Below are 26070 nucleotides of genomic sequence, written 5' to 3' on the forward strand. Positions count from 1 at the left end.
GCCTTGGTTTGCCATGAAAATGTGACCCCGTACTGTCGCCTGCCACGCCCATCTGGAATATCCATCGCACCTAACGCACAGCAGCATACATGACAGAACACAATAAAAGTTATTCATATCATGGCCTCAGAGATCGGAAACAGCTAGTCAAGTCTGTGTAATGTGGGCCTCTTCGATTATCCAACTCTGACAGCCCCAAACTGCCCTAGGCGGTGCTTTCAGCCAATGAGCATTGCACATGCAGCATCTAGGGCAGTCCCGGACAGTCCCAAATGGCAAATTGAAGAGGCCCAGTGGCACACAAACTCAGGGGCCATGTTGCATATGACCCCTTCTTCTGTGTGTTCTATTTCAGGGCACATGCTGCTGATCTTTCTTGCCACACGTATGTGGCAGGAAATAAAGAAAGGTGAGGTCCAGTATGGTGATTATACAAATAAATGATACTAATTAGATGAACTGGTTAGCCCTGGCAGATTTTCTTCTTCTTTCTCGTGTGTCAGGAGGTAGGCAAGTGAAGGATGAGGGAAAAGGTAAATTCAATTCTTAACATACTTTGACTTACTTAATGGGGCCCGAAACACTGTGAATGAACAAGCGTAGTGCGTAGATTATGAGTTATTATTCACATGTTATGAATATGAATACAAAAGAAAAAGAAAGTGCGTGCACTTTCTTCAATGCTAATGAGATGCTTCAAGATGCTGTAGTTCAGCAATTACTTTGCGCATTTCAGAATTTTTACATAAGAATGTTCAAAAGAGAGTGCTCTGTGAATGCTAGCATAAAACACATTTTTGTGCTCTGATTGATGTGGAGCTTGTTTAAGTGATTGGAAGGCTGTTACGCTACAAATAACTTGGAATATAAAGCAATCAGCTGCCTATTGCAATCGCATGAAAGAACAATGCAAGAGTTTTAATCTCCAACCATCATGTCAAATAACTATTACAATTTGTTTTCTGCTGCTGCATTCACAAATGCAACCTTACCAAAGAATATTGCTCAGTTCTTGCAGAGTCTTCTTCTTGTCCTTGGTCAGCTCCCCTTGGGCCCGGAAGGCTGACACCACAGCAGCATATGCCTCCAATTCTGGTCCAGGGCGTCCGACAAACACACACATAAATATGAACTTACAGGCACAACAAAAACGGCACAAGAATGCCTACTAGGCTTGCCACTTTGATCAAAAAAGAGACACACGACCAAGAAATGGAGGGAAAGGGGGGGGGGGCAGGATATGTTGCTGTCAAAAATATGTGCATCAACAAAGCAAAAATAACGAAGTTGTGACAAATCTTATACAGCTTGGAAACTTTAGTACTAGAGTTCATGCAAGCAGAAAGCTATAAAGTAACATCATGTGAAAGGTTATGTGCGACACAAGGAAATGCATAGCCACTCAGACCACACTGGCAATAAGGCGGTACTGTTAGTAAGTATTCAAAAGTTGGCAGCCCTAACATCTGTTCACACTCAGGATACCCACTACGATTTGGCTCTGATAAGTCACTGCTGCCTGTCGCTTTGAACTCAGTGCCTAAGAATATGAGCACAGCCCATGAGCAGAAAAAGAAGCAATAAAAGTACTGGAAAAGTGTAAAGCACCATAGCAAGACTGACTTCCTTAAACAACACAAACAAGGAAAAAAAGAAAAGGAAAAGAAAGAGAAAGAGAAGGAAACAGTGAAGAAAACTTATTCGTTACTATTTTCCTTAACAGCAGGTAGACAAGTATCACTACAAATTAAATTTTTACTTAGGCCTGTAAATTTTCGACCCAAATTATCTAACACTGGTTATACAGCGTCTGCCAATACTATGGACTTGGAATGCAAAGGACTTGTAACTACGGCTCAGTGTTTTCATTTCGAACCAAGGACACATCAAGACAAGTATGCTGGATTCATATTCAGCAATTCTGTTTTAACCCAAAAAGTTCAGTATCTGATCATATTTTAAAACAAGCACCTGCACGCGTGCACGTGTGCACAGATGTAGCACTATGTTGAAATTAAAAAACAAGAGCACTGAGGATCAGCCATAAAGGCAGTGAACGCTATGTGCAACAAACTTCACCAACACTAACTGCCTATAAATGACAAAACAAACATAAACTGCCTGGAAATAGCCGTTGATTGGCCGGAAACTCTGAAGAAGCTTTGGACATGCAAGAGGCACAATTCCACAGTTTCAAAGCACCTTTGTAACAAATCCCAGAAAGTAGAGCCGACAAATTTCTTTGAAAGCCGCACAGCTTCTGTGCATTGGACAACTGGATGAGGAGGGAAAAAAAAAAAAAAAAAAGGCCTTCTGGCTTTGCCTAAAGCTATATAGAGGGACAGAAATAACCAAAAATGAATAATTTTTAGCTGGCTCATGCCCATACTGTGACATGAATTAGTTAAAGTAGCTCCAAAACTGCTCACTTGCAGCACCTGTGACCCTGTTTCACATACAGGTATAAGAGGCCTCACAGGTGGGGCTAACAAAAAGTGCAAGCGTCTAGTCGCTCACATATGCCCTGAAAACCAAGCAAGCAGTGCATTGCTAGCATCAAATGCAGCTACCTCAAGCACCGAGACACTAAACAACCAAACCAGTTCCACGGAAATCTGCAAAGTACAGCAAAATCTAGATGTAACAAAACTAGATTTTATTAAACTGGCAATTTAATGAAGTGTTTGTGATTTCCTGACACCTACTCATAGAGGCAAACATGTGGAAAGTCAACTTTGAAGCATGAAGTGAATTCAACGTCTCACCCGATTTAATGTTTTGGGAGATATGTGGGTAAAACATGAGTGCACTGAGCTTCAGTTCAGGTGGTGGATGCCGTTGACCTGCTAAGAAATTTCGCCGCTCCCATGACGGAACATAAAATGAGCTCAATGGGCTCACTGTCTATGATGAGTGTTAAGCAGGCATCTTTAATTATTTTATAACATTATTCACATGAATGTTCTAAGTCTTTTTGATGTAACAAAGGTCCTAATTAAAAATTAATTTTTGCGTGCAATCAATTGTTAAGTACAGGCTTAATTGTATCACAATATATATATATGCAGGAAAGAGACGAGGAACTTTTTGGAAGACTTATTTACTAAACGTTTTCAGCTGTCAGCTGGTGGATCAGCCTTCGTCAGAGTATAGTAATGCATGAATAACACATACGCAGCTGCATATGTGTTATTCATGCGTTACTATACGCTGACAAAGGCTGATCCACCAGCTGAAAACGTTTAGTAAATAAGTCTTCCAAAAAGTTTGTCGTCTCTTTCCTGCATATGTTACGTCGGGACCTGCGTGCTGAACTTTAAAGAAACACCCTATATATATATATATATATATATATATATATATATATATATATAAAGAGAGAGAGAGTCAGCTTTTGTGCTGTGTGTTTCTCTCTCCCGTGTTTTGTCTTTCTTACATTTATGTTGTAACTAAAGACATTGAACAACACTGGAAGCACTAAGCAGAAATAAATTAAAACAACATATATTGTTAGATTAAGATTCTGAAGTTTCAAATAGATGCCTCCTATAAGCGAGCACAGGCTAGGTATGCCAGGAAGGGCAGGGCAACAGGACTGGCAGACTAGTGGCATGGCTGCATTCAAATTTCTCATCTCAATTATAATGCGGTAGATTTCAGCAGCAATTTCACTGGGTTAGTTTATTGCTTACTTACAAAATATTATGAGGCATCCAAAATTAATGATAAGCTCCAACCTGGCTACTTCTCAGGACTTTTCATGCAAAGGAGGTCACTGAAGGTTTTCCTCCCTAAGGCAACCAGGATCACATGCTGTACGTGTTTGCTCCTCGATCCATGCTACCGTTCTCTGGTTTCCTGAATTAAAATTAGCCTCCCAAAGCAAATCACAGGCTATGAGGGATGCCATAGTGGAAGGACTCAATTAATTTCAACCACCTGGGGTTCTTTGATGTGCACCCAAAGCATGGTGCAGAAGTCGTTCTCACATTCCACCTTCGTTAAAATGTGGCCATCACAGCTGGGAATCGAACCCACAACCTCGAGCTCAGTAGCAGGAAACTATAGCCACACAGTCACCATGGCGAGTGCTCCTGTCTCTTAATGTTCTATCTATTATAATTTCGTGTTTCATCGCTTATGGTACTGTTACTCAATTACATTCTCAAGACTTCTCATGTGGGGAGGATCTTCAATGTGAAAAGATACTGCGAAATTATAATGTCAGCAGTGCCACAGTTTAGGCATGAATGGGGGAAAAGGAAAGTTTGGCCTTCATTTCTTTAACTAATTATGTATTGTTTTTTTCTGGAGAAAAAATGCATGCAGTCAAGTGCTTCTGCAACAAACGCCTCTACAATGAAATGACGGGTGTAATGAAGGAATAATTCTATCCCAGTTCTACTGCAAGCTGTGCGGAGTCTGACCTTTACAACGAAATTACCTGCACAACAAAAGCTTTGAGGGGCTCCAAGCACTTCGTTACAAAGGCGGTCAACTGTATATAGAGTTTTGGAAGAGCAATCTGCCAGACTAACCTCATCCAGTGTTACTATTTGGTGTCCTTTGTATTTTGGTACTAATTCACAAACTAAACGCTAATAACAAGTTGCAGGAAAAGCCAACAGGCTTTTCCAAGAATGATAAATAGCAAATTCACATTGCCTACATCTAAGTTTCATGAATTATATATGTAATACCTTGGACAGTCACTGCACCCAACAAATGTATCAAGCAGGTTACCCACACCACCTCAATGAGCTGAAAGTCAAAGTGCTGTAGTGTGAGCAAACTAGTTATTCCAAGTCACCTAGCAAAGAGAGATCTGATGTGTTGTCAATAAGAAGCCAATCCCTTCGGTTCAACTACAACACATCAATTTCTTATGGCATGCAGAAACCGTACTTGGCATGGAGTGAGATGATGAAGATCTATGCTCAACAACATTCATTCAGCAAAATATACGATACCGAAAGGCTAAATAATTTCAAGTCAGCTTGTGAAGAGAATGTAGGTAGTATACAGCAAGTGCTTTGTCAGAACCATTCTTTGCAACTAGCACTAAGCATTACAGGGTGAATACCTGGGGAAACAAGTTTCGTTAATATACTTGAGATACCTCAATGAAAGCACAGCTGTCTAGACAAAGCGCAGGAAAGGCAGCTTGCATTTAATATTGGCAGCACAAGCACAAATGAACACACGAACAAGGAAAGAAATGAAACAAATGTGAAAAGCACTGGACATCAAGTGAGCTTTATTATAGAGATGGAGATATGTGTGCAGGCACAGACGTTGGGCACAAGAGAAAGTGAATATGCAAATAGTTGAACAATGCCAGAATAGCAATACCACGCAGATGTAGTGAATAAAAACATAACCAAAAACACATGGAATATTTTTAAACATCCGCAGATGTGCCACATTTTCATTCAAATACTGCAACTCTTTTTGGGTCAGTGCCACTGATGGAAAGCTCGCACAATTGTCGGGGTTACTGCAGATAGCTAGAGCTTCAAAAAGTTTAACTGCAAACTTTTACACCTACCTGCGTGTATAGGTTTTAAAAAACATCCTATGTCCTTGGTCATGTTTCCATTCACTTTCTGCTGGTGGCCGTTTTCACGTGATTATCACTGTTGTAAAGTTATCGCTCAGTGCAAGACATGCCTACTGAATTTGGAGTTTTATTAACGTTGGCACCAATTCATCAGATTGTACATGTGATGTGAACACTGTGGCACATTTCAAATCTATGCAACCACTAGATTAGAAATTGCTCTGGAATGTACAATGATGCATTATAAAAAGTGGACCAACTTGAGCCATGAGATTGGATTTGATGAACAATGACCACGCTTGCTGCTGTCACAGTTTGAGTGTCACATAAGTGACGCAGGGTGCAGGAAAACAATAACACCTGCTGAGTTGCTGTGCTATTCCTAGCCACTACCTTTCAATCAAACTTTTTACTGATTTGTGGACTGAATTTCCTGTTTATTCCTTTTACATAAATACTGAATGCACAGTTCACTCTTGCAAGCAAAACACAAAAAAACTGCATATTCCTGAGAAAACTGCAATGTTTCTACAAGCACTCCAGTTCAGCTCATCTTTATTTCAATTTTAGGTAAAAAACCAAAGGCGGCAACAAAATTAAGCAAGTGTTAACCACCACGTAACTCTTTCCTTACTACTAGAAATGTGGTCCTTTTTGCTGGTTTCATGTTGTAAAGCTTTATTTCAAGACCTGGTAGTCGCAATGGAATGTATACTGTGACACAAAAATTTGGTGTGATCACTCGTGTTTTCAATGAAAGTAAAGCAGTAATAACTGCTCAGAGAGCTTTTGAGACTTCTTATGGGGAAACTTGAAAGAAGCAGCTCAAGAACATGAATGAAAGTACGAATTTTCTATTTACCGTAAAAATACTGAGTAAAATAAACAATCTGAAATGTAAAAAATGTGTGCCTGACTCTTAGTTCCCAACTCGCGAGCTAATCTGTCCTTACTTCTGGTTAATTGTTTTTTTTTTGTTTCTTTTTTTGAGGGAATAAGAAATTTAACCAGAAGTAAGGACAGATTAGCTCACGTGCTTTCAGAAGCCTTTTTTATCATGCAGAGAGGCAACATGTGCGTCAGCACCACACCAATCTCGCTGCATGCCAGTGAATTCGGATTATTAAACAAAGGGAGATAATATGCCGTCTGTTCCAACTTAATGAACCGCTTTTAAGTGTGTGTGTGTGTGTGTGTGTGTGTAAGTTTTTCCTGCAGTCATGACTGCGCATGCACTCAGTGCCTTCTTTATAAATGTAGTGTGTGTCCCTTTCAATAAACATAGTTGGAGTCAGCGCCCGTCTTGTCAAGAGTTTCTGTGTCCCCGTCCTAAAAAGTGGCGCTGGATTACTTTCGTAAAAAAGAAAAATAATGCATCACCAACTAGCCCCACAATGTGTTTTGTTAAGGGCAACTGCACAAGTAATGTTCAAAATGAAAGAGGTTAGACTTCTAGTCAAGCTTTGGTCAAAGGCCAGTCTGAAATCGACTGTGTGCTTTTGTATGAGTGAAAACTCCACCAGAGGGGAAGGATTGCTTATAATGATTTGTGCATATGGTGTCAAAACACTCATTGATAAATGCAATCCACAGAGGAAAAATAAAGTTGCACTTGATATTGGTCTGTAGCGGCAGCAGCATCGGCGTCACATGAGAGTTACGCAGACGCTCGCGTCTACAGGAGGCCCAGGCAGCTGGCACACTCTGGCACGGGCTAGCGTCCCGAACCACATTAAAAAGAATGCTGCACTAAGAGATCGAGTGTCGGTTTTTCCTCTCCTGCGAGAGCCCGAGACTTTACCGATCTACGTGGTCGCTCGTCGCCACAGTTTGGTGACCGCGGACGTGATACTGCCATACGCTCCTGTGGTAGAGACGACTATGGACCAGACGAACGCTACCACAGCTCAAGGCCAGAACCCTTCCGAGGAACGTGGTGAGCCCTCCTGTTCGGCCATCGCTGTCCGCTTCCCACAGTACTGGGACCCGCATCCTTCGGCGTGGTTTCTTCAGGCCGAATCGCAATTTCAAGTCGCTGGTATCCGCTCTCAAGCCTCAAAGTTTCATTACACCGTTGCAGTGCTCTCGCCCGCCGCCATTGACGAAGTAGCAGATTTGTTAACCTCCCCATTGTCTACCGCCGCCTATGACGATTTCAAGGCAGCCCTGCTACAGCACACAGCAGCTTCACAGCGTTCTCGCATCCAGCAGCTTCTGTCCACTGAAGAACTCGGCGACCGACGCCCTGGTCAACTTCAACGCCTAATGAGGCAGCTGCTCGGAAACAACATGAGATGCATCGACGACGCGCTGTTGCGCGAATTGTTTTTGCAACGACTCCCGGCTAACGTGCAGATGGTCCTGGCGACAGCCTCTACCATGGACCTTACCGGACTTGCGGCTTTGCCGACAAAGTCTTGGAAGTAGCCACCCCAACCATCGCTGCCACGGCATCGTCTCTGGGTGACAATACAACCGCCCTGCAAACCCTTCCCTGCTCTTCAGCAGCGCAATCTTCGCTCGACTCCTAGTGTGAGCGCCTGGAACACGTCATTTGTGGAGCAGAACATCGCCGCACGTCATCTCGTCGCCCACACAGCCGTAGTTCCAGCAGATCAAGACGCACGGGCACCCGCAATGAAACATCAGCTACAACGTGTGGCGTTTGCTACTACCGCCACCGTTTTGAAAACGATGTTCGTCACTGTCGGCGTCCCTGCGTTTGGCAGGGAAACAGGCCGGCCGACCTCTAACGGCGACAAGTGGTCCAGCCCAACATAGAAGTCGCCTTTTTTACGTGACGGACAATGTTACGGGACAACGATTCTTAGTCGATACAGGAGCTGACGTCAGCATTCTCCCCGCCAACTACTCTGACCGAAAAGCGACACCTGTGTCATTTCTGCAAACCGTCAACGGCACCAGGATTCCAGTTTTCTCGTCACGCTCCGTCATGCTAAACCTTGGCCTTCAACGAGCTTTCTGCTGGATTTTCCTGGTTGCCAACATCCGTCATGCAGTCATTGGAGCAGACTTCTTGCACAACTACGGACTCCTTGTCGACATCCAACGACGCCGTCTCATTGACTTCGTGACCCAGCTATCCGTTCCCGGCGTCCCATCATCAGCAGGCACATCGCCGATTGTGCCCATTTCTGCCATGTTGGACGAACCTTTCGCCGCGCTCCTACACGAGTTTCCAACTTTGACGCACCTGCCGGACTGGCCGCAACTAGTGCAACATGACGTGTGCCATCATATCGTCACCTCCAGCCCACCAGTATATTTCCGACCCCGGCGTTTGTCCCCGAAGAAATTCAAGATCGCTCGTGCGGAGTTCGAACACATGTTGCAACTTGGCATCATCCGCCCTTTCTCCAGTAATTAGGCATCACCACTTCAAATGGTGCCTAAGAAGGCAGGAGACTGGCACCCATGTGACGATTACCGGGCACTAAACAACATCACAGTTCCTGATCGCTACCCTCTACCAGCTATTCAGGACTTCACAGTAGTGTTGCACGGTGCGAAGATCTTTTCTAAGATCAATCTCATTTGTGCCTATCATCAACTACCAGTTGCTGAAGAAAACATTCCCAAGACCGCCATGACCACACCCTTCGGTCTTTTTGAATTTCTCTGCATGCCTTTCGGCTTATGTAGCGCGTCCAATCCTTTCAGCGTTTCATCAATTCCGTCACCCGAGGTTTGCCTTTCGTTTTTGCGTACATTGACGGCCTTTTCGTCACAAGCTCTTCCGCAGAAGAACATCTTCGCCACTTGCAGTTGTTTTTTTCACGCCTTGCCAGTGAAAGAATTGTCATCAACACCGCCAAGAGCGAACTCGTCGACGCTAATGGCATTCGACCACTGCCGTCCAAGATTCCCGTCATCGAAAACCTTCCCCGACCGACCACACTCACCAAGCTTCGGCAATTTCTCGGATTCGTCAATTTTTAACACCGATTCATTCCCGATTGTGCACAACTTATAGCTCCGCTAGATGCTCTGCTTGTAAACAAACGCAAACAAGTGCTTCAGTGGACTGAAAACACCACAGACACTTTCACAAGAGTCAAGTCTGCCCTCGCCGATGCCACGCTGCTTAGACATCTAAGGAAGCCCACCGCAATCCTGACCGACGCTTCAAACACCGCAGTTGATGCCGTTCTACAGCAATTCATCGACAATGCGTGGTATCCACTCGCCTTTTTCTCCAAGAAACTGAAACCTGCGCAGTCCTGCTACAGCGTGTTCGGCCGTGAATTACTCGCCGTTTACCTGGCTATCAGACATTTTCGCCATTTCTTAGAAGGCCGTGCATTCACTGTCTTGACTGACCACAAGCCCCTTGTGCACGCAACTAATCGTTCGGCGTCCTGTTACTCGCCCCACGAGATTTGACACTTTTCCTACATCTCCGTTTACAACAACGTTCCGCCACATCAAGGGCACCGACAACGTTCCAGCCAACATTCTGAGTCGCGTCAATGCCGTTTCTACGTTGACGTCAGAACCTTTCATCATCGAGATCGACTTACTCGCCAGTCAACAGCGTGACGACACTGAACTTCGTACACTCCAGAATTCGTCAACGTCCCTGAAATTGGAGGATGTCGTTGTGACCCCACATGGTACGTCCGTCGTCTGCGACACTTCTACTGACACACCGAGACCATACATTCTGGCATCCCTTCGCAGACGTCTATTCAAAACCGTGCACAACCTGTCGCATCATGGCATATGCGTGACACAGAAGCTTCTCTCCAGTCGTTTCGTTTGGCCCCGGCTAAACGTGCAAGTTCGCGATTGAGTTCGCTGCTGTTTGTCATATCAACGCTCTAAGATCTAGCATCACCCTATTCCGCCTGCCAAGTCTTTTCTTCCACCGAATGCTTGTTTTGACACCATACACCTGGACCTCGTCGGCCCTCTCCCACCTTCGAAAGGTTACTGCTACATACTGACATGCATCGACCGCTATACACGGTGGCCAGAAGCTACACCTATATCTGACATCTCAGCACCCACTGTTGCAGCAGCTTTCGTGTCTACATAGATCGCACGGTTCGGCTGCCCATCCACAATAGTCACCGATCGCGGTCGACAGTTTGACTCAACACTCTTCAACGAACTACTCAAACTACTCGGAACAAGTTTTTGCAAGACTGTTTACCACCAGCAGTCCAATGGACTAGTTAAATGTTTTTCCAGGCATCTCAAGGCCTCCCTCAGGGCACATGAATCGTTGGAGAAGTGGGTTCTAAATTTGCCTCTCGTCTTACTTGGCATAAGAGCCGCACTCAAGAGTGACCTAGGTTGCTCCTGTGCTGAGCTAGTCTACGGCACTCACCTACGCCTTCCGTGCAATTTCTTTGTCGCCACCACCAAAACACCTATGCCATCACCTGCCAACTACGTTGCCGAACTGCAAACTTTCTTCAGCCAGATACATCCTGTGCCTACCCGTTCGCAAGAAGCAAGGTCTCCGTACGTTTCTCCTGCACTCACCTCTGCTACCCACGTTTTCGTGCGTAACTGTGCCGTGCGAAAGTCTTTGCCGCCACACTACTCCGGGCCATATTGTGTTCTCGAGCGTCATCCGACGACTTTTGTCGTGAATGTCAACAGCTGCTCAGACACAACTGCCCTGGAACGTCTCAAAACCGCCTACATTGAAGCACCTCCCCCATCAGCCCCATCAATGTGCGACACAACCCTGCTGCATCCTTCGACGCCGCCTCCAAACGCGACATCCAAGACGAACACCAAGGCACACCACGTCACGTGGACTTTCCATCGTTCGTTGAATTTTCCTCCTCTCTAGGGGGGAAGCCCTGTGTAGCAGCTGCAGCATCGGCGTCGCATGAGAGTTACGTAGACGCTTACATCTACAGGAAGCACGAGCGGCTGGCACGCTCCGGCACAGGCTAACGTTCCAAACCACATTAAAAAGAATGCTACACTAAGAGATCGAGTGTTGGTTTTTCCTCTCCTGCGAGAGCCCGAGACTTTACCGGTCTACGTGGTCGCTCGTCGCCACAAGTCAAGCACATTTATGAAAACAACACGCACTCATAACCATATACTGTTGTTTGATACATTGTTGAAACAGCCTACAAGTCAGATCAGAAAATCTGACAACCGGAAAAAGGCTTCTGTGTCTTTACTGCCGTGCAATTTAAAAATTACATTGCCGAGTCAAATAAAGTGCAAATTTTGCATGGTTTTATTTAGGAAGTGCTACACTAGCACTAGAGACTAGTTTCAGTGATACCTACAGTCGAAGTTCCATTCTTCCAGACTCGCCAATTTGCCAAAAACTGATAAATCTGACAAATAGTTAAGGTTCATTCGTTATTTTAGATGGTGCGTGGCATTGGTAGTAAAAGAATTCCAAAGGAAATGCTTCCTGACTTGTAGAAAAAGGCCATGAATCAAATTGATTACTTTTGTTTGACCCGGCAAGGAAAGAATTAACTAGCCTTGACATCCTGTACAGTGCTTGTCCTGAATCAGCACTCAGGCTTGGGGAAAAAGAACAGTCCTCGGACAGCATACGCTGCCGTGAACATCTAAGCCAAATTTTGCAGCCATGCGTGGCAAGTGGAGCTCCAAGTGGAGCATGAAGTCACCTTTTTCTCAAACACTCTCCTTTCAACAGAAGCCTGTTCCTCCCTCTTTTCTGGACGCTTTATTTCGAAATATTGCAGATTCCTATATGCTGCTGCTATTGGCCAATAGCTGACATCGATCAATAAGGGCATTTGGATCAGTGCGCTTGTTCCTACTGTTACTTTGTATATTTACTGACGCAGTTTAATAAACAGGCTGAAATAAGCGATAGCCTGCTTTTGAATTTCGATAAGAATTACATACTTCCAGAAGAAGCCACTTATTGTCTGCTTGCGCTCAGCTGCCACCGCCCACGCAGGAATTAAACTTTGTCGTAGCTGGTGGGTGTCGCTAATTTCAGCTTGTTTTGAACACTCAACTAGCCTCAACCCATGCAAAACTACGCGCACGCTCGCCAGCAAGCGCTCACTCCTGGCTGCTCGAGATTAGATACCTTGGCAGACTTCGCTTTGTATTGATCTTTGATAGCGCTTGAAAATGCGCAAGTTGGATGGGGCTACTATCGGCCGGTCAAGCTGGTGCAGGACAAAGCTGGTCCACACCACAAAGCACGGGCAGACTGCAGCATAGGAGAGCGAGCTCACACTCAAGTCCTGTCATTCACAAAGGGAACGCTGCATATACGCACTACAGTAGCATGTAGCTGCGGTCTGCTACGTAGCATGAATACCGTGGGGTGCTGTGGCAAGTTTGCTGACTGAGTGCACTGCGGCTCGCTGAGGACTACCGCATAGGCACCAAAACCCGAAGCAGTGGCACCTATGTCATTACCCAAAATCAAACTTGATCTGTGCGCCACGGTGATGTTCAGTAGGTGGAGCTCCGCGGTAGCCTTTGCAGTGTAAGGCACTGATGAAGCGAGAGCACCGCGAAAAGGACCATACGTGACCTTTGATTGCCAATAACTCGGCTTTTGCTTAATGCATTGAAGTACTTTTTGCGGCACAGAAATTCATATGCATATCTCGACTTTGGTAAAAAGTGGTTCAGGGCCCCTTCGATAGCTGCTCAAGGCTAGAATGGGCTGGCCATGCACTGTTTCTTTGTGTGTGGGAGCAACTGTACATTTTCACCAAATTTGGATAGTCGCTTGAAGCCCTGCACTACAGGCATCAAAACAACAAAAATATCTCAAAGAAATAGCATGAAATTTTCATGCTATATTACTGAAATGTAGACACCAAGTCCTACTCTTCAGCTGCAAAACCAAGTCCCAGCTACAAATAATATAAATAAAGCAAAAAAATCTAGTCCTATGGCAAAGACTTACCCAGTTTCCGAAGCATTCTTTGGCATTCATCTTTTGTATAGTCTAACACCATCGGCCACATGACTGGTGACTTCTGCAAGGAGAACAGGGTGACGAGAAACTATTAATAGCTCATACATGGCAGAATACTAACATAACGTGTCTAAGTCTCCATGCCTGCAAAGGTACCAAATAGACAAACGTTCACACTATAAACTTTTCCCACAAAGATTCGCTTAGCGTGATGAAAACAGAACGGCAAGGTTGTCAACAAGTTCGTTTGAGCTCATTCTGGTGGAACAAAACAGATGAAACTGAACATCACGGCAAAGGCACGAAATAAGGACAACATAACAAGTGTTGACAGAGCCTGCGCTGTCCTTTTGTTTTTACCTTTGTCCTTACATTCCATATGCAGTGTTCTGCACAGCTAAAAAAAAAGAAAACCAGTTCAGAATCTCACGACCAACCACCTGCATCTTCCTGTGTGTCGTGCGCCAACTACCTGAATTTCTCTTCCATAACATAGAGCTTGCCTGACCAAAATTTTCAGTTTGGTCACAAGCAGCCTTTACTTCAGAAGTTGCAGAAGAGGAAAAAAAGGAAAACGATAGGCAAAATGCATAAAAAAGTGACATGCAAAAGGTTATAAAACTTGCCGAGAAAAAAAAATCTTTATAAATTCAGCAAGAAAGAGAAAACAGTGCATGTCTGACAATTCAGACATAGAGACCAAATTCTAGAAAGAAAAACAGCAATGTTATGCAGAATCTTGGACTGGCTGCATAGACAAGTAACAAGCAAAAGTAATATGGTACACTGTGTTCTACCTCTCCAGGCATAATAGGGTAAAATCCCACTGATATGCTCACAGTCGTTACCTTCTACTGGTTGTTCTCCAATGTACATCTTATTTACAGCCAAGGCTTACAAGATGCATTACAGAGGGGAGGCACTATTATAGCAGCACGTAAGGTAAGGTAGCAGACAAAAAAAAGATATACAACAAAACAAAAGCAGTGGCAATGTCAAGTAGTAGATACACCTGAACACTGCTTGTAAAATGCGTTCACAAAGAACCATTTGCATAAACACCTAACAAAAGTAAGCTGTAAACAGTTGTAAGCACATAAACGTTCCACTTGAAACTACAACTCTGTAGTACTTAAACTAATTAACTCTTTCCGTACCATGCCCATTGGGCATACTTAGCCAGCTAATGATAGCTTGAAACGCCGTTTTCGAGACCTTCCGTGCTGCTCATGGACACATTGCGCTACTGGACACAAAGGAGGAGAACTATATTTTTGTTACCTAAGCAGTTAGCTTTATTCCGAGCAGGCGGTGATTTTTTAATGCACTTTGACGTTTCGCGATCATCAAAGTAGAAAGCAAAAATGGCTGCATGCTATCGATTGTTTGAAACGCCGCTTTAGAAACCTCACATGCCGCTCACGAACACACTGTGCCATTGGACATGAAGGAGGAGAACCATATTTTCGTTTTCTAAGTAGTTAGATTTTTTTTCAAACCAGGCAGTAAATTTTGAATGTGCTCCAAGTTTCGTGACCGTAAACGTAGAAAGCAAAAATGGTTGCCTCCGAGCGGTGTACATGCTTCGAAAGATCGCAGATGTCGGGATTCTGCTGCGTCTGCGGCTGAATTTATTGATGGATCAAGCAACAGCGAGTCTCAGGACACTGTCTACTCATCAGACTTTTGACTGAGAGAGACGACGCAAACCAGCCCGGAAAATTCGTGGCCGCAGCCTGGCATGCCCAACTGTAGTGTTTGCCATTAAATTTTTGTAGTGGAATACCTGTTGAATGAAAAAAAAATTATTTTTTTCAGAGATAGTGCTTATTAGACAGTCATACATTTCGTATATTGCATGATTTTTATGACATATTTTTCTTAGTGGATACAAGCGTGTCTTTACAAACATTGTTCAGTTTTATCCCACAATCTTGATTCTGGTAATTTGTATCTTTTTTATGACATATATCTCGTCAATAAAACTTATATGCTTGAAAAGTGCATTCATTCTGCTTTTTGTTTATGTATTACATAAAATATTGAGTGCAGTACTTTCTTCAGACAAAGAATCTGGCGTAACCTATGAAAAGCGCCTATTTTCTAAATGGTAGGGAAAGAGTTAAGGTGGTAGGCCACATTCAAAAACAAATTTCTTTTTCACAAAATTGATTTTTTTTTTTTTGTTCTTACAGTTTAGGTATTCCCAAACATTCAACATCACACTGCAAAAAATCATGTTCCTGTCATCATTAGTTTGAGAGTTACAGCGAGTTTTCCAGCCAATACCGTTGTATCGTAACACCAAAAATCAGTACTAGTTTTTTTATATAAATATTATTTGAAATACTTTTTTTCATTTTATGTTGTCGCTAAGCAGCCACACAAACAAAAGGAGACTCTAGCTCATCTCATGGGGGCTCCAGAAAGCTGGTGCATTTTAAGCCTCTGTGCAGTTTTGACATCTTTCACATGGTTTAATTATTTGATTACGTTTTATCAAAACAAGATTTTGCTCCACCTCATGTTACGCAAACTTTGATAACTTTTTCTTTAATGAACATATTGATACAAAATTTTGCACATTCATTCCTCCCATAGAGATGTGTGCAACAAACTATAATAAAAGAAATTGATGCAATATTTTTACGTTTACAGCTCAATGTGCAAATAAATTTGGTTGAAAATGGCACTTTTTTTCACTTTGCTTGGTTTTTTGAACATTATTTTCTTAACATCTATCACATCGCACTTATGCTCGTTCATTGCGCAGGTCTCCCACTTAGCTACATAAGCGCCAAAGCTTTACTCAATTCAGCAATTAGTTACTTATCACTGCTTGTGCAATTAGCACTATAGCACATTTTATAAGAAAAAAATCACCTGCCAAAAAATAAAATGAACCATTTTCTGCAATTTAAACAGTTGAATAAGCTAAATAAGACATGCTTATTCAGGAAAGAAGGTTATCTGAATCTTGGCTCCATTTAAAGACTGTGTGTGTGTGTGTGTGTGTGTGTTTGTGTGTGTCCTACCACTTTAAGGCTTTCTTTGCAAGATATTTTACATGGCCATGCAGAACTTCTTTTGCAGCTGCCCTAAGTTACCCACATCATTTTGGTCTTTCTGTGATGTGTGCAGCACATTCCAATCAATGTGACTTTGATGATTCCTTTTATAACTCCCATGATTGTCCCGAACATTCATCTCTTTCTCAAAATGTTCTGATCATATCCACTCTGCTTATTACTTGAAGCGATACACTTTTAGCCAAAGAAGACCAGGACATTGCAAGAGTAAGCTACCAGTCTGAAGTGTTCCTTCTCAGTGCACCTTTAGGAAGCCCTGTGTCAGTTCAATTAAAGTGACATGCATTTTTATTCTAAAGAAACTTATAGCAGTTGCCGCTGCTTCATTTTCCCTCAAATTTCACAACATTGCATTTTTATAAACTAAAGTATTCAATGAATAACTTGTAATCGTGGTTTGCCAAGTTCTTCACGACTTTAATTTGGTGACAGGCAGTGAAGCAGCTTCTCATCTCTCTGGCAGCTCCCTTCTCCGACAGTAACATGCACATGTGACAATGTTCCCCCCCCCCTTTCTTTTTTCGAACAAAGCAGGCTAGCAAGATCCCCAAGTGCTTATAAGAGGATGCAGACCAATAAATCTGCTGCCTTATCGCGAAATATGAGCAAAAGCAAAGCAGTGGTAAGCTCAAGTTCTTTTAAAAGTTGTTAGAATAAAAGGTCAGGCCACTGCATGTATGATTCTCTTCAAAGCAATCAATTGCTGCACAAACTGTCGCACAGTCTTTTGCATGTGCACGGAGGATATGAAGAGCCATGGTCTGCAGAACAATAACGAATGCGTTCTCACATGTTCGGGCGTCCCAAGTCGACTGCAGTAAGAATTTATCCAGTCCAACCTCGATCTAACGAACAGTGAAATTGCTATGCAGTGTCATTTTTCTGTTATTGGGGGACCCCCACAACCAAGCTGTTATCATGTCTTGTTCCCATGCTGGGCAATATCAACATAGAACGAGCTTATAACAAATATGGCATAACAAAGGAATTGTCATGGTGCGTACTACTTCAGGACACTTAAAAGCTCGGCATGTATTTAGCCATAAAACACTACTCTCTTTTCACTACTCATTTATCCATTTACATATTAACTATTGCAATGCATGCTGGGGCAATACGTATGCTGCCAACCTAGTCATTGCAAATCTTGCGAAACCAGGCTATTAGAATAGTCAGTTATAGTCCTAACCATTGCAATGCCAAAGCATTTTTCCTGTAGAGAAACTAACTTTAATCTTGGTATGTTTTTATATTGACAACTACATAACTCTCAGCACAACAGTGAGATACCTCGAGTTTGTCTAATGAATACTAATCTTATGTGATTTGCATTAAGTGATAATTTCAGTTTTCCCAAGGTACGCACCAACTATGGTAAGCAGAGTGCCTATGTTTTGTCCGTTTCCTACTGGGACACACTACCTCCTAATATTAGGTAATGTAAATCATTTGAACTTAATCAAAAATTGAAAGACCATATTTTATCACCTGCAACTACTTATAGTTATGTCTTTTTTCTCCTTTTTTCCCCCTCCAAGTGTATACTGTGTTAACACTTACGCTACATGAATAAAAGTTCGGTTGGTTATGGTTCATTATTCATTTACTTTTATAATGCCATTATCGTTACTTTTACTGCTGTTGTGATAAGTTGTTTTAGTTAGTCAAATGTAATAATAGTAATCATTCATTTGTAGTCCACTATGTATTTTTATATGCCACACATATTAACAGGTGTTCTATGTACTTGCATGATTGTAGCTGATATTATTTGTATTTGTACTGTTGCAACTGTTTGTATTTTTGTTTATATACGGTAGAGGAGGTCACATTACAGTCTTTGACCTTGAGACTTCCTCCTGTATATATATTTCTTTGTACTGTATCTTGTCTAATAATAATACAACATCTTTTATTCATTCTTTATAGCAAGATCAGACTGTACTCCATTCTTATGGAAATCAAAACTGAAATTAATTGCTCTAAGTAACGCCAGGATTATCTACTCATTTTGTTTCTTTCACTGCATAAGTTTAGCAAGTTGTATACCAGATTGATATGTGCAAACAAGATCGAAGAATGAAGTTGATCTCATGGTTGTCATACAACATACGGTCTGAACTTTTTTGCATGTGAAAGGAACGTACGTGATATAATCACTGCTGGCTCAAACATGCACATAAATCCTTTGTGTTAAATGCCCAAGCAGACTTTGGCATAGTCAGTCTTGTGCTCACAAGTTCAGTTGTGAGTCAGCACTGGCCCTGTTTTCATGTGTTTTCCTTCTGTCCTTGTCTTGCTTGTGCTAGAAACTTTCCCTCACTTCCATTGGTTTAGCTGAAATGGCACAAGAGTAATTGGAGATGTCTCGGTGAGGCCTTTGTCATGCACTGAACCTAAGTATGCTAATCATTATTCATAACACAGATGTGTTGAATATAACTTCTTATACATCACGAAGAATGCAGTGCATCACTAGTATAACCATATTAATCTACAATGACAAGATTAACTGATACCAGCAATTTCAAATAAAATTTTACTAGAATGATAACAGCATTGTTTTCTATTCTCTGCATCTATGCTTGTAGCATTGTCCTCACTAATTAAAGACATGATAAGAAATTGATGGGCAGACTGCAAATCACGGGCAGACTGCAAGATTAATTGCAACAGGGTAAATGTGAGGACACTAATACGCATCTTGAAACATACCAGCCTATTGTGAAATCAGCATCGATTTCGTCAGTTAGCAAGTTGCAGAGTTGCTACCTATCCTGACATAATGAAGAAAAGGATGGTGAACGATGCAGCTGCAGCACAAATTGTGGCACTATGCGGATTCAAAGATAAACTGCTGCAGCAATCTCTCTAAGGCAAATTACATAACCTTTAAGCACCTAGGAGGAAAAGTATACATTTAGAACTATGTACATGTGGAAAACAAGATCAACTGATTTCCGTGGATGTTGTGTTAGCTGCAGTGCTTATTAAAGCAGTAGATTGCTTTTATTAATTTGATTAGCAGCGTGATAGGTGTGCAAGAGGAAAAAAAAAAGGTTCATTGGAGACACAGAAATATGCCATGTAGGGGAGAATGTGCAACGATACAACGGCAGTTATATATTTTATTCTAGCCAAGGGGAAAGAGAGAGAGAGAGAGAGGGAAAAAAAAAAGACGAAACCGTGAATGGGCCGTGCATGAAACTGAGAGCCGACCGTTACAAGCCCTTAAAATTTCGTGCACCTTGACTGCTATTGGCGGGAACACCTTAACGGTATATTCGAACGTGGATGCTGTGCAACTCGAAATCGAGCGAACCTATTAAAAAACACCGCATGCAGAATTCGCCCAGACTACTCCGCTCCTTCCTGCCCGAAGGGGGAAAAGAAAGCGAGGCTCGACCGAGACAACGCGCGACAGTCACGCTCGCGGCTTCCCGTCTCACTTCGATGTCTCAACACGAACCGACCATCTGCGGAGCTCTTGAAGGGCGAAAACCACGGCTCGGAGCAGAGCACCGAGCGCTCGCGGGGCGACACATTCCATCCGTGCGTGGATTCAATTCGGAGCGAAGCGCTGGCGACTGTTGTGCGAGAACAAGGAGTCGGCGAGCGTCATCTCCGAGCCCGGACGAAATCCGGGACGAACGCCGCTGGAAGCTCACAATCTGACGCTCGAGGCGCGTTCTCAGGTCGTCGACGTCCCCGGCCGTGCCTCGCAGCAACGACAACTCACCGCCGAACGATCATTTCGGAAGCAAACAAGACGGGAGTAATTATCGCGGTCAACTCTGCTTGGGGCACCGCTTCAGCGAAGCTCCGCCAAATTCGAAAGGAAAAGAACCACTCAGCCACTCCGCTCCTGGACAGTCAGAGAGCCCTGCGAGCGAAGACGGCGCGAAAAGTGCGGAGACACGCCGCAGACCCTTTTAAAGCGCGAAAAACGAGAATGCAAGTGACAAAACACAGTGAACGAACTTGAACAAGCCCTACGGTCACAGGATAAAGGCAGGCTTTGTTTCCCCGCGGCAGCCGCCAGAATAGCACTCTCGGCACGCAGAAGAAGCCACTTCATCCGAGAATATTACAGGGAGATTTCTCGCTCACCTGATGTTCCGTTGTCTCCTAATCGCAAGCGCATTTACTCTCCATTTCACTTTCTGGCTAGTTTGACGTGCGCCATGTTTGACATGCATAGAAGGAAGTTGCCAGGCAAATGCAACCGCTCAGCCGGTGTCCTACATACAGAAAGTGCGCTCATACGGTTTATTCTAATATAAAACTTAGTGTTGTACATTAGTATATCACGTTACTGGTATTTGTAAAAGAAATCCTGATATATTAGTTGTGCTTATCGCGTGGTTGTGGACTGTTCACTTCCGCTCACAGATTCCGCCACCGTCGTTTGTTGACGCTACCATCGTCTGCTTCGCAACAAGGCTGAAAAGGAAACTGTGCGAAGCAGCATGGAACTCTTTCTTTCCTATTTAAGCTAACTAATGAGTTGAATGTTTTAAGATATGATATTTTTGTGATGCACTGATCAGTCTTGCGTGCCCCGGTCTCAGCGACGGGTTTTCTTCCCCTCTGTGCAAGCTGCCGGCAAGTTCTCGCGCTTTTTGGACCGTACATTTGCGAGGAATGACATCGTCTGAAATCGCTATCAAGAGCGTCGGCGTGCGACTGAACAGCCCCGCCATCGTTGTCGTGTACGAAATGAGCAGCGGCACGCTTCACAGGAGGACGATGCCTGTGAGGGGCCTGTTCGAGAACTCGGACGTCAAAAGCGTAGCCGAAGCGCTGCGCGACCGGCATTCAGCGGTTCTAAGCAGCGCTCCTCTGGTACAAGTGGAGAAGATGTTGCGCATTCTGCAGGAAAACATGAAAGGGCATTCGTTGGAAGAGTGCCTGGCGAAAGTGAACGAAGAGTTCACGGTAAACCCCGACGAAGACCTTAACAAACTGGACGACGAGACGTTGCAGAGGAAGAAAGACCTGATGAGCTTATCTTTCGAGAAGAGTCGTAAGAAACCCGGCGACCCGGACTTTCAGTACGATGTTGAAGAAGATTTCGATGTCGAAGGCGCGATCGAGACGTCCGGTTGGGACTCCGACAAGAGCGGTGATTTCAATTTCTGATGCAGCTGCAGAGCATATATAGAACTTGGCTTTCCAATTTTTGTTAGATACTGTGCATCTTTCTTTCAGTTCTTTCTTTTGGGAACGCAAGATTGCTTGTCATTCTCAACGTGCCAATCAGTGAACTGTGCGCGCAATGATGCTTTAGTATAAAGATATAGTTGTAACAATACCTAGGCTTATTGCTGAAAAGGAGTTGCTGACCCTTTTCCCATAACTTTTGTTTTTCCGCTTTTGGCGACCAGTCAACGAGTGAGTGTGCATGCTCAGTTTGCTGCCAGTATTCAGTACGTCAGTTTATGAGGCTTGGTCTAGCTGGGCCAACGGGCTGGGCTGAAGGCAGTGCGGCATTGTATCAAAAGAAACGAATACGAATTAATGAATCACTTGGTCCGAGAAACCCATGTCACACAGCGGGTCAGTGCGCCGGAGCCGATGGCGCGAGTTTCGGTGCATGATGGATAGGCCGAGAGGAACTGGCGTAACTGTAGCTATATTATAGTACACTATAAAGGAAGTCCAGCGGTCGCTTCAGAAAATTCGTTCGAAATCCGTTAAAAATAGGCAGTCTACGACACGGAGCAATTTTAGTCGAGGATAAAACGGACGCCGACCAAAAACATTAAAAGAAAAGAAACCAAGATGTGTCGTCTCCCAGACGGGGGCCTTGTACATACGTCTTGGTTTCTCTTGTGTTAATGTTTTTGTTCAGCGTCCGTTACAAGGCCGCCGTATGGGAGCCGAAACGTCTTGGCTTCTTTTCTTTTAATGTTTTTGGTCGGCGCCCGTTTTACCCTTGACTATGAGCAATCGCGTCCAGACGAGTTTTCGTCGAACTCTTGATTTCTAGGAGCAATTTTCTCGGTATTGCTTTTATCACAGAGGCGTACGTTATTAAAATTACTCGAGGTAGTAATTAGGCAAGTAAAAATATTTTCTAGACAAATTTTTTTAAGTTAATTAGGCTAAATATCTAGACATGAAAAAAACATTGGCGCTGCTAATTTCTGCAAGGTGATAATTTTCGGCCAATTTCGTCATCCCCCCCTCTCACAAAAATAAAGAAAGAAAAACGAGGCTAAACTGCCGCAGAACGCAACCAGAGCGAAACCTTCAATATAAAAATTAGTAGCTTATTCGCCGAATAATTTAGTTCTTATAGGGAAAAGCAGTAGCCCGGTTTAATAAAGCATTAGGATTTACGATTGGCTCCAGTCGGACCCATCGGCCCCGATTGAGAGGTCGAACAAATGTTTCTTTACGCTCATTTCCTGAAGCTTAACAAACACAAAAGGACGATTTAGTTTTCAATGACTTACCCATCTTTTCACTATGTGCAATCCCTGAAATAGCTCATATTTAACTTTAGGAATAGATCTAAATGCAGGGCTCTCCAATGATCATACTAAACTGCGAATGTCTCTTAGTTGAAAACTCATATTATAATTATTCAACGATTATTATCTAATTCGTTCTTTTACAGGCATTGCTCAACTAGTGACTTCCAAATGGCCCTGTTGCGACCAGCTGACATACATCGAGCCCCATCAAAACTAAATTGTATTTAATTTCAGTAACAATTCAAGTTGCAAAACATATATGCTCGACCTTAGTCTGCTACTGCAACTTACAAGGCCAGAAATCACCAGCTACATAACAGTCCTGATTAACGGTGGGCCTTATACCCATTTCTGCTAGTCTATCGGCAAGCTGCACCTTCGCCCCCCCCCTCCTCCCAGTATAGACAATAATTCAGATTACCTATAGACTAGCACGTACCCGATGCAAATTCTTATTGCAATGATAGGAAATAATAGTTCTACTAGACTAACATAGACTTCTGTCAGACTAATAAACATCTAATAGACCAAACACAATAACTTTTTAGAGTATAACGCAAGTGTTTATTGGAATGATTACTAGACGACAACGTTTTTGACCGGCAACTTAATTTGTTTCGCGCTACCGGTATCTCCTATAGTAATCGTGACATACAAACTAATCCAAACCGCTACCCTTTAAAGTCTAATTGAAATTTTCGCGGGGAATTTGTAAGGCCCTTGGCAGACGCCCGTAAGTGAGGCAAACTGTTTACGTCCCGCTGTCGTGCTAGCATGAAGCAAGCGAGATTGTGGCTTGATAATTAAGGGCGCACTCACTTCCTACCAACCCCAAGGTGAAGCGTAAACAGTCACGTTATACTAACGGGCGTTTGCTATAAGACCTTGACAGTTACAGCAGTTCAGTTTCGCTTTCCTGGATGGAGTTGGTTGGCCGCCGTAGAAAGTATAGCCGCGTCTACTCCTTGCATGTCTGGAAACGGTTGTGAACTGCGCCAAGTGACGGGCTTCAAGTAATTAGATGTAGTGTCGTGGCTTTAGGCAAGAAAGTTTAATCGGTCTAATTTCAGTTTCTGTTTCTCAATCATGGCGGCTGGAGAAAGAATTTCCGCTGTGAAAGAAAGCTGACCTGGACTTTTTTTTTTTTTTTTTCGCAGAGGGGGCTATCGTCGGAGTGCCCTGTAAGTATTGTAAATGTATTGTAAAGAAATTCATCAGATTTATGCCGTCTTATCGAAACGCACCGGAGAGTTCAGCGGACTATCGAGCGCACAGTTACCAGTATACAGTGCTCAATGCACTTTCTCGTAAATAACTTGTCTGCTTATCTTATCTTCGTGACCAGTAACTTATGGGTTTCGACGTTGCTATTACACAGCCATTCCTCTGTCCTCACTTTTTCTTTTTTGCGCTACCTAATTCAGTTGTCGCGATTCATGTTTAAACAACGAGACCTTTCTGCATCGTGTCTTCTTGTTGACCATGCGCTGTTACTAAACAACACAAGAAAAGAAAATACTTAAATTGCTATTTGTGGATACATTTCGGCTCGCGCACATGTTCCCTTATACCTATATGTTGCAAGCCCGCAGGTGCGACCAATGCCGCATACATCGGCAAACCTATAGGCTTGAGTCGACCCACTGTGGGTGCAGAGCTGGCCGTGAATGTGTGTCCGAGTCTGCAGGAAGTCTCGATCGATTCGATCCGAGGCTAGATACGTGAATCTGAGTCAGAACGAGCTCCGATGAATCGGAGCTCGGTTGAGTTTAATAGCGAGTATAAATCGCATGCCTGTATAGGGCGTCCAAGGTTCTTTGTGGCGTTATTCTCGGGCGCGTTCACTTGCGTGCTTTCATTCGAGAAAAGCATTAAGTATGTAAGAGCACGCTGCTGGAATACTTGAAGAAACACAAAAGGACGTTCTAAACAAGATAAATTTTAACGATTTTTAGAAGTGAGCGGAAGTCTTCGCAGTAAATAACGGTAGCATATGCCCTGAATAACAGTAATCTGCACTGAATAAAGCTGATATCACATCCTGAAACAACGCGAGGCCTAAAGTTGATTTCAATCCACGATGTCCTCATAATAGATAAGGTCGTGGAACAAAATTTAGCGCTGCCATTAACATGCTACTGCGGCACCAGGTTGGAGCCTGCATACATAACCTAACGCCTGCAGGTGTTGATGTTTAGAGCGTACTGTCCCTGCAACATTTATAACATCGAAGGTACCTTTAGACCTAACGACTAGAAAAAGAAAACGAAGTGTTGGTAACGCATTTGTTAAAGTTCAGGTCTCGGTGCAAAAAAAAGCATGTATTTATCTATAACCAGTCAGATAAAGCATTAGACATTACCTGATGCTTCTTTTCTTTTTTTTTTTCTTTTTTTGCGTTGGTTCGTCCGGGTCAAAAAAAAAAAAAACAGAAGCGTGACTGGGATGACCGTCGTCGCTGGATGAAGACAAGACCCGATAACGCTTGCTGTCATCTGAAGCTCCGCCTTTGCCTGCCATCTCCGAGCGCTCAAAGAGAGCTGTCAGAACGGAATGCTCCATAATCAGCATTTTGCGTGAGAGCTTGCGCTCCCGCCGTTTTTGGTGGAAAACAATAGCCTCGTGAGTTCATCGGATATTTACTGCATTAAATTTACTGTATACTATATCAAATATTATATTTAAAGCGTATGCTTAGACAAGTTGACAGCACATGTCTGGCATATGGGAAATGATCAGAAAAAACACTTGCCGCTATTTCGCGTCCAATTTTCTTTCTTTCTTCCTTTCTCTTCTTCGATTTTTAATTGGAAACATTATTTGGTTTATTTCAGGAACACTGCGGCAGGTGTGTAGGGTACTGTGTAGCATTGTTACGGGCTTCTTCAATATTAAAAAAAAAAGTTAAAGCATCCAATGTAGGGATCGAAACTTGCCCCTCCCCCCCCCCCCCCCCCCGGAACAACTAACAGTTTTTCTTTTTCTCATTTTATTTTTTTTATTCCACAGTACTTTTAAGTG

At 43.3% G+C, this 26070-nt stretch overlaps 2 protein-coding genes across 4 annotated transcripts in view; one reads left to right on the forward strand and one right to left on the reverse strand.

Moving 5' to 3' along the window:
* The window catches only part of LOC126540348 (uncharacterized), a 120754-nt gene extending 99996 nt beyond the window's left edge, over nucleotides 1-20758 (reverse strand). For all 3 annotated transcript variants that reach the window (XM_055075987.1, XM_055075988.1, XM_055075986.1), the window contains exons 1-3: nucleotides 20678-20758; nucleotides 13467-13539; nucleotides 993-1092 (exon numbers count right to left, since the gene is read on the reverse strand). In XM_055075987.1, coding sequence (XP_054931962.1) covers nucleotides 993-1092; nucleotides 13467-13527 — 161 coding nt within the window. In that variant the 5' untranslated portion in view covers nucleotides 13528-13539; nucleotides 20678-20758. The remainder of the gene's footprint in view (nucleotides 1-992; nucleotides 1093-13466; nucleotides 13540-20677) is intronic.
* A 223-nt stretch (nucleotides 20759-20981) lies between these two features.
* On the forward strand, nucleotides 20982-21881 carry LOC126540353 (centrosomal protein of 19 kDa-like). Its single transcript, XM_050187150.2, has one exon. It carries the CDS (start codon nucleotides 21212-21214, stop codon nucleotides 21707-21709), a length of 498 nt encoding a protein of 165 aa, XP_050043107.1. The 5' UTR covers nucleotides 20982-21211; the 3' UTR covers nucleotides 21710-21881.
* The last annotated feature ends 4189 nt before the right edge of the window (nucleotides 21882-26070 follow it).

Source organism: Dermacentor andersoni, chromosome 2 (genome assembly GCF_023375885.2).
Source record: "Dermacentor andersoni chromosome 2, qqDerAnde1_hic_scaffold, whole genome shotgun sequence".
NCBI lineage: Eukaryota > Metazoa > Arthropoda > Arachnida > Ixodida > Ixodidae > Dermacentor > Dermacentor andersoni.

Coding starts and splice junctions, on each gene's coding strand:
- LOC126540353 (XM_050187150.2), top strand. CDS start 21,212: ATGACATCGTCTGAAATCGCTATCAAGAGCGTCGGCGTGCGACTGAAC.